The 15,141-nt window shown below is 37.9% G+C and overlaps 1 protein-coding gene across 1 annotated transcript; it reads right to left on the reverse strand.

Moving 5' to 3' along the window:
- Positions 1-9,130: 9,130 nt before the first annotated feature.
- FSCB (fibrous sheath CABYR binding protein) lies at positions 9,131-11,998 on the reverse strand. Its single transcript, XM_047074734.1, has 3 exons — positions 10,823-11,998; positions 9,767-10,618; positions 9,131-9,682 (listed from the first exon to the last, which is right to left on the reverse strand). The coding sequence occupies exons 1-3, from the start codon at positions 11,996-11,998 to the stop codon at positions 9,131-9,133; spliced, it is 2,580 nt and encodes an 859-aa protein (XP_046930690.1).
- Between the last annotated feature and the right edge of the window lie 3,143 nt (positions 11,999-15,141).

The raw sequence follows: 15,141 nt of genomic DNA on the forward strand, positions 1-15,141 counted from the left end.
TTTCTCATCACTGAAATTATGTTGTTTAATTCTGGAGTCTAGTTTTCAAAATTTTCTTAACAGTTCCTGAGCTTGGGAACTTGGGAGCTTGGTCAAACCCAGTTTATGTTCTTTTACTGAAATAGTAAAATATGTTCATTAAGGGAAATGTGGTAAATAGAAAAGTAAAAAAAGACACTCATGATCTCAAACTCAAACATAACCATTATATAAGATTCTCCAGAGAAACAGAGTCAATAAGAGATATTTATATAATACTCCTCACTTAGTTATTTATTTATATAATACTTTTTGTCATGAATGTATATAAATACATATGTAATGTATGTATATGTATATAATTTTAAGGAATTGCCTTCCACAACTATAGGAACTGCCAAATCCAAAATCCATACGGTAGGCTGGCAGTCTGGAAACTCAGACAAGCATTGATGTTTCAGTCTCAAGACAAAATTTCCTCACCAGGAAACCTCTATTTTTGCTCATAAGCCCTTCAACTGATTGGATGAGGCTCACCTACATCATCCAAGGTAATCTGTACTTAACGTCACCTTATAGCTATTATCCACATCTTAAAAATATCAACACAGCAATAGTCAAATACTTAAATCTAAATACTTAGTTAAATAACCCAGTTATTTATAACTTGGTACTATTGCCTAACCAAATTAACAATAATATTGGCTATCACAGCCATAAAACAATTCCTTGTCTTTTTTTTTCTAGGCATAAGTAGGAATGCACATGTGAGTCCTGTGATAAAACCTAATAAAAAGAAAAGCATCTCAAAAGAAATTTCTTGTGTCAAATTAAAGAGTCGTGCCAATAGCCAAGAGTTTATATTAATTTTTTTAATTTCACTTTTATGCTATTATAAAAGTAGATTCCACACCTTCACATTCTCAGAGATATATTTTGTTTGCCAGTTCGGTTATGTGTACTTGGCTTCATAATAACTCTTGGGATGATCTGGGAATTGTATCTGGTTGATGGTCTTAGAAGTATCTCTTATGACCTGAAGAGTAACTTCAAATTCTCTTTTCAAGACTCATTCTTGGAGTTCTGCTGAAGGAGATAAAAATTTCTACCCAACCTCCTTCTCCCATGTAGCTACATGACACTCTAAGATAATTGAGCATATTTTGATTTATAATATCAAAGTATGCTCAAAGCAAAGGATTTTTCCCACTTCTCCATCTTATCCCTGTTTCTGTCTTTTCTTCTAGAACTGCACTTCTCAGGATGCAATGTGCCAACATAAGTGTTCCTGTCTTTCATAGCTAGCTAGTCATGTTCTCAAAATTGGTTTTGTTGTCTCAGGTGCAAATAAAACTATACTGATGGAGATGAAAAACATTCCGGCTATTTCAAAATTGGTGCACCTTTACAGTGGAAAGATATCTATCAGTCATACAAGTGTATATTTTGAGTAAGCCATCTGAGAAATCTGACTGGGGAGATATAAACCATCAGATGATATAGATGGGATTTGAGCCACAAGATTAAATGAGCTCACTAAGGAAGTGAATGTAGGAGAGGAAAGAAAGAGAAAAGAAGAGACAGGAACAGAACTCTGGGTTTCTTCAGCATTAGGAGGCTGGGAGATGGGGAGAAATCAGCAAAGAAGATTGAGAGTAATTAGTCAATAAGATAGGAGGAAAGCATCCCAGAAGCAAAGAACGATGATAATTCAAGGAAGGAAGAATATCTAATGCAAATGATCAACTGTATTAAATTGTGTTACTGGACCAAATGAGGATGAGTGTTACCTACTGGATTTGTCAGTGACTACTTCTCTTTGCCAGAGCAGTTTCAGTGGAGCTATAGGAGTGAAAGCCTGTTTGGAACAGATTTGAGAGGGGACAGCACAGTGGCTCAGTCGTTTAGCATCTGACTCTTAATTTTGGCTCAGGTCATGACTCCAGGGTCCTGGGATTGAGCTCTGTGTCCAGCCTGTATGGAGCCCCACATCAAGCCCCATATTGAGCCTCACATCTGTGGGGAGCCTCCTTGGGAATTCTCTCTCTCTCTCCCTCTGCTCCCTCCCCTGTTTGCATGCTGCCTCGCTCTCTCTCAAATAAAACTTAAAAAAATAAAAATAAAAAAGAGAACAGATTCGAGAGAATGGGACAGAGACTAATTGAGTATAGAACTTGCTGTCAATGAAAGCCAAGAAATGGAGCAGTAGCTTAAAGAGAAAGTATGAAAGGAGGTCTGTTTATTTGCTTATTTAAGATAGGTAAAAATAAAAAACATGTTTGAAAGCTAATGAGAATGAGTAGAAACTTTGATGAAACTTGATGAAACACTGATGATGCAGGAGGAAAGGGAGAGATTTACTAAATTGTATCATTGAGTAGGCAGGAAGGAATAGAATCATGGGCCTGAGATGCTCCATCCTCCAGAAAGAGACACAGGGTGACAGGGGCACCAGCAAGGACGATTCTGCCTATCAGGGAAGCTCCTTATTCTTGGTGAGAATGAAACTCCCTTTCTCCACCCTAAAGGCACCAGGCAGCCCATCCAGGGAAAGCTCCTCTTTCCTCCCTCAGGTGGCTTCATCACAAATCAGTAGAAATTCCGAAGAAAAGAGTAGACCAAAATAGCACCACAAAGTCTTTGAAAATTAAATTTTCATTGGAACCATAGCCCATAAAAGCAGTCCAGGACCTGTATGCTAAACCAAAGCAAAGTAACTGCCAGCTAAAATAAAAACTTTAAATATGACCCAAACTCTCTAGGGAACAAATGACTAAAACACAATGGACAAATAAGAGGCAGCTGTAGCATAACAATCATTGCCAGGTATGGTAAGAACTTAAATAGAAAAAGAAATGTCACAAGAAAGGAAGTATGCAAGTAATACAAGTAATGATGATGAGAGAAGGAACAAGCATTTTTGCTGATTGTGTACTAGGTACCATTCAAAGAACTTAATATGGATTAACTATTTTGTTACAACAATTCTATTGGTTAGGTGTTATGCTTATCATTCTTATTTTTCAGATGAGTAAATGAGGAACAGAGAAGTTAGCTAACCCAAAATAGCTAATCAGCTCATAAGTTAGGGAGTCGGGATTTGCTAACTGGCAGTCATGATTTTAACCTTCATTTTATACCACTACCCCATACTTAACAAGGGTGATATAAAGTAGGTTATAGTAGATGTAAAGGGCCATGACTATCATTTTAAGGAATTTAAGGAATATAATATGTTTTCTGTAAGCAAATGACTGCATGAGCAGATGTATATTATAAAATAAATACCTCTGGCAATAAAGGAAAGATTATTTAGAAGAAGAAAGACTAAAATAGGAAAAGCACATAATAGCCACAGTAAACCAAGCAAAGAATATTAAGGATCTAAACCTGACAAGTGACAAAGTTACTGATGAGAGGATATTACCAGGGATAAAAGGAATCTTTATCAAGAAGACAATAATTCTAAATTTATGCAGTTAATACCAAAGCTTCAAGATACATGAAGCAAAAACTGATAGAACTTCAGGGAGAAATCGACAAATCCGCAAGTATAGTCAGGGATTTCAGCATACCTCTCTTAATAATCTAGAGAACAAGTGGATAGAAAATCAGTAATAATATAGAAGTAAACAACACTATCAACCAATTGTTGATTCTAAAACTGACATTTATAGAGCCCTCCAACCAAAAACAATAGAATATTTTAGAACACAGAGCACTTACCAAAATAGGTCATATGCTAGACTATGAAACAAATCTCAATAAATTGGAAAGGTCAAATCAAACCAAGTATATTTTATGACAAAAACATAATTAAATTAAAAATCAATAGCAAAAATAAATCTGGAAAATTCCCAAATATTTAGAAATCAAATAACACATTGGCGAGTAACTCATATATCAAATAATAAATCAAAAACAAAATTATAAAACATTTGAACTGAATGACAATGAAAGCATAGGTTATTGGAATTTATGGAATGCAGCTAAAACATTGCTGAGACAAATGTGCAACACTAAAAGACCACATTTGAAAAGAAATAAAAACTAAATCAATGGCATCAGATTCCATCTGTTAAAAAAAAACTAGAAAAAGTACATAAGGAAGTAGAAGTAAGCAGAAAGATAGAAATAATAAAGATGAGAGAAGTCAATGAATTTTCTTTTGAAATAAATAGGGACATAAATGAAACTGAGGGTTGATTATTTGAAAGATCAGTAAAACTGAATGAACCTCAAGCCAGACTGATTTGAAAAAGGAGAGATAAAGAAAGAGACTGAGAGAGAAAACAGTTACCAATATTTATACCTTAACTACAAACAGAATATCAATAAAGATACTATGGACATAAAAAAGATTTTTAAAAAATTGTTATAACACATACCAAGCACAGCACAATACAATCAGGCAGGAACTCCCCAACTCCCAAGTTCTTCAGGAGTAAAGAGTTTGAACCACATATCTAGTTCCCCACCTTTTAAGACTGCTACCAAAGGATTGGGTCCCTAAATTATCTACTTCTGAAAGCCAACAAGATTTGCACTCATTAGTCACAGAGGACCATAACAAACAAAAAATGGGTGTTAGTCATATAATCATCTCAATAGATGCAGAAAAAGCATTGACAAAATGAACATTCTTTCATGATAAAAACTATAAGCAAATTGGATATGTAAGGAACTTAACTTATCATAATAAAGGCCACACGTGACAAGCCCACAGCTGACATCATACTCAAAGGTAAAAAGCTGAAAGCTTTCCCTCTAAGATCAGGAGCAAGACAGGGATTCCCATTCTTGCCGCTTTTATTCAACATAGCACTGGAAGTCCTAGCCAGAGTAATTAGGTATGAAAAAGATATGAAAGTCATCCAAATTAGAATGGAAGAAGTAAAATTGTCTCTATTTACAGTGATGTATTTTAAATAGAAAACCCTACAGATTTCTGTTCTACTGGGGGTTTTTTTGTTTTGTTTGAAGTCATACCATGCACTTTTTCTGACCACAACACTATGAAACTAGAAGTTAACTACAATAAAAAAAAAATTGGCAAAAGCTAGAACTAATAAATGAATTCAGTAAAATCCCAGGATACAAAATCAATATATATAAATCTATTGCATTTCCACATACCAATAATGAAACAGCAGAAAGAGAAATTAAATTACTACCCAAAGCAATTTACACATTTAATGCAATCTCTATCAAAATAACAACAGCATTTTTCACAGAGCTAGAACAAACAATCCTAAAATTTGTATAGAACCACAAAAGATCCCAAATGGCCAAAGCAATCTTGAAAAAGAAAAGCAGAGCTGGAGGCGTCACAATTCCAAACATCAAGTTATATTACAAAACTACAGTAATCAAAACAGTATGGTATTTAGCATTAAAAAAAGACACAGATCAATAGAACAGAATAGAAAACCCAGAAAAAAGCCCACAATTATATGGCCAATTCATCTTTGACAACACAGGAAAAAAATATCCAATGGGAAAAAGACTGTCTCTTCAACAAATAGTGTTGGGAAAACTGGACAGCAAAATGCAAAAGAATGAAACTGGACAACTTTCTTTCACCATACACAAAAATAAATTCAAAATGGATTAAAGACCTGAGACAGGAAACCATAAAAATCCTTGAAGAAAACACAGGCAGTAATTTCTCTGACATTGGCCATAGCAACATTTTTCTAGATATGTCTCCTGAGGCAAGGGAAACAAAAGCAAAAATAAACCAATGGAACTAAATAAATAAAAAACTTCTGCACAGTGAAGGAAACAATCAACAAAACCAAAAGGCAACCCTAAAAAAAGGAGAAGATATTTGCAAATGACATATTCAATAAAGGGTTAGTATCCAACAATATATAAAAAACTTACAAAACTCAGCACCCAAAGGAATGAATAATCCAATTTTAAAAAATGGGTAGAGGGCCACCTGGGTGGCTCAGTCAGTTAAGTGTCCAACTTCAGCTCAAGTCATGATCTCGCAGTTCATGAGTTTGAGCCCCGCATTGGACTCTGGGCTGGCAGCTCAGAGCCTGGAGCCTGCTTCGGATTCTGTGTGTCCCTCTTTCTCTGACCCTCCCCCGCTGTACTCTCTCTCTCTCTCTCTCTCTCTCTCTCTCTCTCAAAAATAAATAAACATTAAAAAAAATTTTTTTTAAATGGGCAGAAAACATGAACAGATATTTCTCCAAATAAGACATTACAGATGGCCAACAGACACATGAAAAGATGCTCAACATCACTTATCAAGGAACTGCAAATCAAAACTACAAGATATTACCCCACAACTGTCAGAATGGCTAAAATCAACAACACAAAAAAAACAAGTATTGGAGGGGCGCCTGGGTGGCTCAGTCGGTTAAGCATCCGACTTCAGCTCAGGTCATGATCTCACGGTCTATGAGTTCGAGCCCCGCGTCGGGCTCTGTGCTGACCGCTCAGAGCCTGGAGCCTGTTTCAGATTCTGTGTCTCCCTCTGTCTCTGACCCTCCCCTGTTCATGCTCTGTCTCTCTCTGTCCCAAAAATAAATAAAAACGTTGAAAAAAAAATTAAAAAAAAAAATAGAACTATCCTGTGATTCAACAACTGCACTACTATTTATCCAAAGAATATAAAAATACTAACTTGATTGTTATAGTAGCATTATTTACAATAACCAAATTATCGAAACAGCCCAAGTGTCCATAAATTGATGAATGGATAAAGAAGATGTATACACACACAGACACACACACACACACACACACACACACAAATACACACACTATGGAATATTATTCAGCCATAAAAAAGAATGAAATCTTGCCACTTGCAATGACATGGATGGATCCAGACAGTATTATACTAAGTGAAATAAGTCCATCAGAAAAAGACAAATATCATATGATTTCATTCATATATGGAATTTAAGAAACAAAACAAATGAGCAAAGGGGAAAAAAGAGACAGAGAGACAAACCAAGAAACTGACTCTTAACTATAGAGAACAAACTGATGGTTACCAGCAGGAAGGGGAGTGAAGGGATGGATTAAACAGGTCATGGGGATTAAGGAGTGCACTTGTCGTGATGAGCGCCTGGTCATATATGGATGTGTTGAATCACTATATTGTACACCTGAAACTGATATTACATTATATGTTAACTAATGAATTTAAATAAAAACCTTAAAAACCTTCAAATTTAGAAAAGAGTTTCACTGGATTTTAAGCATCTCAGAAAACAAAATAAAAAGGACTTGGAAATAACAAAAAAAGCAACCCTCATTCAAGTATTCTAGAATGTTTCTCAACCTCATATCTAGCATGTATTTAAAAAGATTTCACTTACAAAAACTTATAAAATTCTTTAAAAAAAACACTTAAAAAGATCACATGCTCTTGTCACACACTGTACAGACGTAATGAAGAATGTGAGAAATATCCAACAATTATAGGGCATCAAATTGTATCAAAGTCTGGAATCATCAGAGTTTTTGCTAAACAGAAAAATATACTAACCAAATTAAACTTTTTGAGAGAAACATCTCATTATTTCAGCATGTAGCAACTGAATTATAGCTAAAGAAAATATTTTCCCAAAAGTTGTCATAACCATAAAAACCGTGATGTCCTTTATTAACAGATATCTTATAATAACCTATAATTGCTCTTTAAAAATGTGAATAGATTAATCAGTATTCCTCCCTTATCCACAGAGGATACCTTCAAAGAGCCCCAGCGAATGCCTGAAATCATGGGTAGTACCAAGTGCTATGTATACTGCATTTTCCTATGCATACATACCTATGATAAAGCTTAACTTATAAATAAGGCACAGTAAGAGATTAACAACAATAACAAATAATAAAATTGAATAATTATAACAATATCCTATAATAAAATTCATGTGCGTGTGATCTCTCCCTCCCAAATATCTTGTTGTACTGTATTCAACTCTTCTCCTTGTGATGTTGTGAGGTGATAAAATGCCTACATGATGAGATGTAGTCAAGTGACAGGTCAGGTGAAGGCATTGTGACACAGCGTTAGGCTACTATTGACCTTCAAGGGAGGGTACATCAGAAAGAAGATATTCTTCTGGACCACAGTTGGCCATGGGTAAGTGAAACTATGGAAAGCAAAAGTGAAGGGGTGCCTGGGTGGCTCAGTCAGTTAAGCACCTGACTTCAGCTCAGGTCATGATCCCACATCTCATGGGTTCAAGCCCTACTTCGTGCTCATGCTGACAGCTTGGAGCCTAGAGACTGTTAGGCTCTCTGTGTCTCCTCTCTCTCTGCACCTCCCCTGCTCACACTCTGTATCTCTCTCTCTTAAAAATAAATAAACATTTTTAAAAAATTTTTTAATGTGGATAAGGGGAGAGTACTGTACTACAACTACTAATTCAATACTCTTCACAACAAGTTCAAAGTACAAAAAACAAGCCAAGCTTCCAAAGGACTCACCACATTCTAAGTTGAAATGAAATTAAAAGTGGAAATATACCCTTGAGGCTAAGTATATTTTTCTTTATGTTTACATGCCTTTTAAAATACTTTATCCAGGTTATCTTCATTAAATTAAGGCTTTTATAAAGGATTTAAGTTTCCCGATCCAGATATGGGACTGTAAAATATGCAAGATAGGGATGAAAACAGGAAAGGAACACTTGTCTCAGAAGGAATCAAATAGAAAGAGAATTAGAGATATGGGGTATTATAATGAAGAGAAAAAAACACATACCTTTAGCTGTGTGACAAACTCAAGGAATTTAAAGTAGATGAGAGAACTACAGCAAAGAAAATGCCTTTTCCACTACAAGCTACATATAGTGAAAATAAAATATAGCTGTAGAGTATACTTTACCCTTTTCCATAAGGTTTATTATAGAAATGATATTTTAAGTAATTATTTCAATCATCAACTTCATTTCTAAATGGGTATTTCATATATGCTATGTTTGAATGAAAATAGCATAGTAATTTTAAACCACTAGTTTTTATTGTTCATTTTCCAGCCAGCAGTCCACATCTTGGGATTTCCTTTTAGGTATTTACTTCCAGAAACCTATACTTTTCTTAAGTGTGTATGTCCAGAAGCCTGTAGCTTCTGATTGCTAGCTTAGTTAAGAGCTAATTAGAGCTGAGGAAGAGGCCTCTATTCTAGTTGTACATGGATGACACCCTCTATTTCAAAGGTAGGAACCTGTTCTTTCTTGATATTAGACAAATCTTCAGGGACAGGATCCAGTTCCAAAGGCTCTTCGAGTTTTTGCTGATCTTCCAAAACCTTTGATTCTAATTTTATCCCTGGGACATCAGTCTGGAGATTTTGATATTCAGTAGACACATGGTCTACCAGAGCCTCATATGCAGCAGTTTGTTCAGATGGTGGAATAAGGTCATTTTCTACAGATATTTGTGTAATAAAGTCCTCCTTGGCTTCTGGAAACTGTTTGTCAACAGAGACCATTTCTAAAGTAGTGTCTTCAGTTGACGGAGACCAAAGTTCAGCAGAGGCCTCCTCAGCTGATGGAGACCAAATTTCATATGAGGTATTTTCTTCAGGAGCCTCCTCAGCTGGTAGAGACTGAACTTCAGCTGGGGCCTCAGTTGGTGGAGCCAGAACTTCATATGGGGCCTCCTCTGCAGGGGCCTCTTCAGCGGGTGGGGACTGAACTTCAGCTGGAGCCTCTTCTGCAGGGGTCTCCTCAGCTGGTGGAAACTGAACCTCAGCTCGGGCCTCTTCTACAGGGGCCTCCTCAGCTGGTGGAGAATAAACTTCAACTTGGGCCTCAGCTGGTGGAGACTGAACTTCAGCTGGGGCCTCCTCTCCAGGGCCCTCCTCAGCTGGTAGAGACTGAACTTCAGCTGGGGCCACCTCTGCAGGGGACTCCTCAGCTTCTAGAGACTGAACTTCAGCTGGGGCCTCCTCTGCAGGGGCCTGTTCAGCTGGTAGAGACTGAACTTCAGCTGGGGCCTCCTCTGCAGGGGACTCCTCAGCTTCTAGAGACTGAACTTCAGCTGGGGCCACCTCTGCAGGGGCCTCTTCAGCTGGTAGAGACTGAACTTCAGCTGGGGCCTCCTCTGCAGGGGACTCCTCAGCTTCTAGAGACTGAACTTCAGCTGGGGCCACCTCTGCAGGGGCCTCTTCAGCTGGTAGAGACTGAACTTCAGCGGAGGCCTCCTCTGCAGGGGACTCCTCAGCTTCTAGAGACTGAACTTCAGCTGGGGCCACCTCTGCAGGGGCCTGTTCAGCTGGTAGAGACTGAACTTCAGCTGGGGCCTCCTCTGCAGGGGACTCCTCAGCTGGTGGAGACTGAACTTCAGCTGGGGCCTCCTCTCCAGGGCCCTCCTCAGCTGGTAGAGACTGAACTTCAGCTGGGGCCACCTCTGCAGGGGCCTCCTCAGCTGGTAGAGACTGAACTTCAGCTGGGGCCTCTTCTGCAGGGACCTCCTCAGCTAGTGGAGAATTAACTTCAGCTGGGGCCTCTTCTGCAGGGGACTCCTCAGCTGGTGGAGACTGAACTTCAGCTGGGGCCTCTTCTGCAGGGGCCTCTTCAGCTGGTAGAGACTGAACTTCAGCTGGGGCCTCCTCTGCAGGGGCCTCTTCAGCTGGTAGAGACTGAACTTCAGCTGGGGCCTCCTCTGCAGGGGCCTCTTCAGCTGGTAGAGACTGAACTTCAGCTGGGGCCTCTTCTGCAGGGACCTCCTCAGCTAGTGGAGAATTAACTTCAGCTGGGGCCTCCTCTGCAGGGGCCTGTTCAGCTGGTGGAGACTGAACTTCAGCTGGGGCCTCTTCTGCAGGGACCTCCTCAGCTAGTGGAGAATGAACTTCAGCTGGGGCCACCTCTGCAGGGGCCTCTTCAGCTGGTGGAGACTGAACTTCAGCTGAGGCCTCTTCTGTAGGGGCCTCCACAGCTGATAGAGGCTCTTCTGAAAAAGCCTCTTCAGCAGAGATAGACTCTACTTTAGCAGGGGCCTCTTCTTCAGGAGTCTCCTCATCTGGGAAAGGCTGTACAGGAGCTTCTTCAACTTTTGGAGACTGAACTTCAGCAAGAGGCCCTTCTGAAAGAGCCTCTTCACCCAGGGTTGGCTGTATTTTGGCAGGGCCCTTTTCTGCTGGAGCCTCCTCAATTTGTGGAGGCTGAAGTTCAGTAGCGGACTTTCCTGCAATAATGTCCGCAGCTGGTGTAGGTTGCACTTCAGCAGAGACCTCCTCTGCAATGGGAGGCTGGACCTCACCTAGAACGTACTGCTCATCTTCTAAAGGTACCAAACTACCTTTTTTGCTTTGCTGACTAAATGAAGATCTGCTAATACCTACCTGCCTAATTGCTTCATCTCTACTTGTTGAGGGTTGCAATTCAGGATGTTCACTAATGAAAATCTTCCCTGAGGATTTACGTTTCTGCACAACTTCATTTGACTTTGAAAAAGAGCTATCTGGCCTACCAATTACCACTATTTCTGATTCACTAAAGTACGTCTGCTGTTCTCTGTCCACTGTTTCTTTTTGAGGAATGTTCATCATTGTCCAGTCTCCAGTACAACTGGTCTGCTGAGATCTGTCTATTTTGAATTGAATTGAGTGTCTGCTTGTCAGAATTTCTACTTCCTGAACACTTTCTGGAAATTCAGGGACTGCTTCTCCAAGAGCAGCTGGCATTTCTTCAGGTACCACTGTTTCACCAACTGGTTTGATTTCTTCTTTTTTCTCTTCTACAATAGTGTCTGTTTGCAGAGATTTATCAGTCATATCCTGTACATGCTTTCTCTTTGCCCAAGTTTGCCGAAGTTGAGAAGATACTCTGAAAGGCTCACAGTTGACTTTACTTCCAGGAATGTTACCAATACTAAGGGTAGCTTTAGGGCCAGATGATTGTGATATAGGCAAATTTTTCTTTTTTTCTGTCACTTCGGTCTGCTGGGATTTATCTACCATTGGTTGACTGGGTCGTCTTCTCTTTCGAATTTCTTGCCTCCCTGCTGAGATAGGCTGATCAGGTTCATCACTTTCGTCCATTTCTAAGACTGGTGAATTTCAAATGTATTAATCTTCAAGTAATTAATCATCAGGAATCACAAATATACCAGATAGGTAAGTTTGCCTTTCTTCATTAAATGTTGTTATGTTTAGCTACCTTAGAAAAAAGTAATTCATAAATTGTTGCATTCTGTACTACACCCTTGTTGGATCCCACCTTATTCAGTAAGCATCTTTCTTGTTTAGTCTTTCATATGACTGAATCTCACTTCTAGAAGTTTCCCTTAAGGGTCTATGACATCACAGCCAATTCTCTCTACAAGCTTCCATTGGTGGTATTCCAAGCACTTTTTAACTTGGTATAGACACTCATAGATAATGGCTGCAAGTGAGAGAGCTACTACTTGAAACATCAAGTTGAAAAAGCATTTGTCTATCAGAGGAACATCAAGCAAACTCCAGTAATGCTGCTTCTTAATAGTTGAAGGTGATGCTTTTGAACTTTCAATTCTATTCTTTTCATCCTACTATCAAAGACAGTTATAATACAGAACTCAGAATGCTGCAGCCTATTTTCAATTGTTGGAGAAAGCAACTTATACGTGTGTGTATGCTTATATGACTTAAAGAAAATGAATATTGTATGAGAAACTTGAATTCTGAAGTCCATATTCATGTAAAGTCCTTTCCTATGTCTTTAGCACTCAGTAACTACAAGAGCCTACTATCTATCTAGCATCTATCTATCTATCTATCTATCTTATCTATTTATGTAGCATATTTGCATTCTCAAACAACTTGAGATATTTTTATTTTCAACTACTTCAGAAAATAGCTCCACCCAAAGCTTGCCAACTAAAGAATGTTAACTCTAAAGATATGCCAAGTGAAATAAAATGCATTTTTTAATATATAAGCTACTGAATAACCACGTAGGAATAAATTCCCTAGTGAAGAAGAAAACCTTAAAATGAAGCCTTGAAAAAGAGGAAACCCAGGTAAGCAAATTGTAAATGGTATTATAATCGATTTAGAATGTAAATAAAACCTTAACTTACACATCATGCAAACATTTTATTAGCAAGATTAAGATTTATCAAAAGATGTGCAAAAGCACATTAGTCTACCAAAAGTTAAAGAGGAGAAAACAAACTTTAACGTTTATTTATTTTTGAGGCAGAGAGAGAGGGAGACACAAAATCTGAAACAGGCTCCAGGCTCTGAGCTGTCAGCACAGAGCCTGACGTGGGGCTCGATCTCACAGACCGTGAGATCATGACCTAAGCCGAAGTCGGATGCTTAACCGACCAAGCCACCCAGGCGCCCCAGCAAACTTTAAAAATGTAGTCAAAGGACAAAGAAATAAACATATCTAAACAATCATTATGACTTGATTATCTAAATGTTTTTAAATTTCTTTATTCCCCTAGGAAATACAAAAATGCCATTGAATAATTATCCTTGTTTGATATGCATTATTCATAATTATAGCTAGGCTATCTTAGCCAAATCAAGACTTCTCAAATTCTTTGACCAGCTCCATAAACCAAACTCAGTCTCTTGGCAGGGATCAGTGAATATCTGTTTAGTGTAATTGGACAACTGTGATTTAAACTGTGTTGCTTGCCCTACATCTCAACTTGCTCTGTCTTAATTTTTGTCTATGCTGCTGTGCTATGTTCTATCTTTCTAAGAGTTAATAAAGTGAAGTAAAACAATAGTCATTTTACAAAATAACTGACCTAGATTCTCATCAGACCTGCTATAGTTTGAAAATTAGGTTATCAACTGCTTTGTGGTCTGGTGATCTTCTCAATTCCATCTGTCATTTTGTAATCAAGTTTCTGACACTCTATGGAGTATCTTCAAAGTCCATTTTGGGTTGTTCTATAACAAGAAATACAAATGAAAACCACAACGAGATACCACATCACACCTGTCAGAACGGCTAAAATTAACAACTGAGGAAACAATAGAAGTTGGTGAGGATGTGCAGAAAGGGGAATCCTCTTACACTGTTGGTGGGAATGCAAACTGGTGCAGCCACTCTGGAAAACAGTATAGAGTTTCCTCAAAAAGATAAAATAGAACTACCCTAGAACCCAGAAAATGCACTACTAGGTATTTATCCAAAGGATACAAAATACTAATTCAAAGGAACACATACACCCCGATGTATGTAACAGCACTATTAACAATAGCCAAATTCTGGAAAGAGCCCAAATGTCCATTGGCTGATGAGTGGAAAAAGAAGACATGATATATATACAATGGAATATTACTCAGCCATAGGAATGAAATTTTTCCATTTGCAACAAGGTGTATGGAACTAGAGTGTATTATGCTAAGCAAAATGAGTCAGAGAAAGACAAACACCATAGGATTTCACTAGCATGTGGAATTTAAGAAACCAAACAGATGTACATAGGGAAAGGGAAGGATAAGTAAGATAAAAACAGAGAGGGAAGCAAACCATAAGACTTTCAACTATAGAGAACAAACTGAGGGTTGATGGAAGGGTGTGGGCAGGGGATGGGCTAAATGGGTGATGACATTAAGGAGGACACTTGTTTTGATGAGCACTGTGTATTATGTGTAAGTGATGAATCAGTAAATTTTATTCCTGAAACCAATACTACCTATATGTAACTAATTGAATTTAAATAAAAACTTGGAAGAAAAAAAAAAAAAGAAATGTCAAAACTAACATTGTATTTAATTGGATTATGTAATTGCATGTATTGGATTAATTTTGCTGCCTCAATTTAAATAAGATTTTACCAAATTTTCCATAGACATAAACTGAATTTTCAATATCAGATAAATTCGCAATTTCCAACTATTTGATATTTATGTTTTCCCCTCTAAAAAATAATAAGGAATTTGATCAATCTTAATTACATACCAACCTATCATAGTAAACTGCCTTTGTCACTAACTTATTTATAGAAACAAATTAGCATGCCAAAAAAATCAAAAATTTACTTCAGATTCAAATGGAATTATGAGGAATTTCATTAAACAGTTTCTCATTATATATATATATTTTTAAGTTTATTTATTTTGAGAGAGAGAACAAGTGGGGGAGGGGCAGAGAGAGAAGGAGAGAGGGAATCCCAAGCAGGCACACAGGGCTCAAACTCATGAACCATGAAATTAAAAGTCTGACACTTAACCAACTG

The sequence above is a fragment of the Lynx rufus genome, unplaced genomic scaffold (assembly GCF_022079265.1).
Source record: "Lynx rufus isolate CCGP_SWC_20201006 ecotype Redwood Valley unplaced genomic scaffold, mLynRuf1.p SCAF_13, whole genome shotgun sequence".
Lineage (NCBI taxonomy): Eukaryota > Metazoa > Chordata > Mammalia > Carnivora > Felidae > Lynx > Lynx rufus.

Bases quoted from the DNA above. Each gene is read 5' to 3' on its own strand.
- FSCB (XM_047074734.1), bottom strand. From the start codon at position 11,998: ATGGACGAAAGTGATGAACCTGATCAGCCTATCTCAGCAGGGAGGCAA. The intron at 10,619-10,822 runs GTGGCCCCAGCT...GCCCCTGCAGAG, and splicing joins CTGAAGAGGCCCCTGCAGAG to GAGGCCCCAGCTGAAGTTCA. The intron at 9,683-9,766 runs GCCCAAGTTGAA...CCACCAGCTGAG, and splicing joins TTCAGTCTCCACCAGCTGAG to GAGACCCCTGCAGAAGAGGC.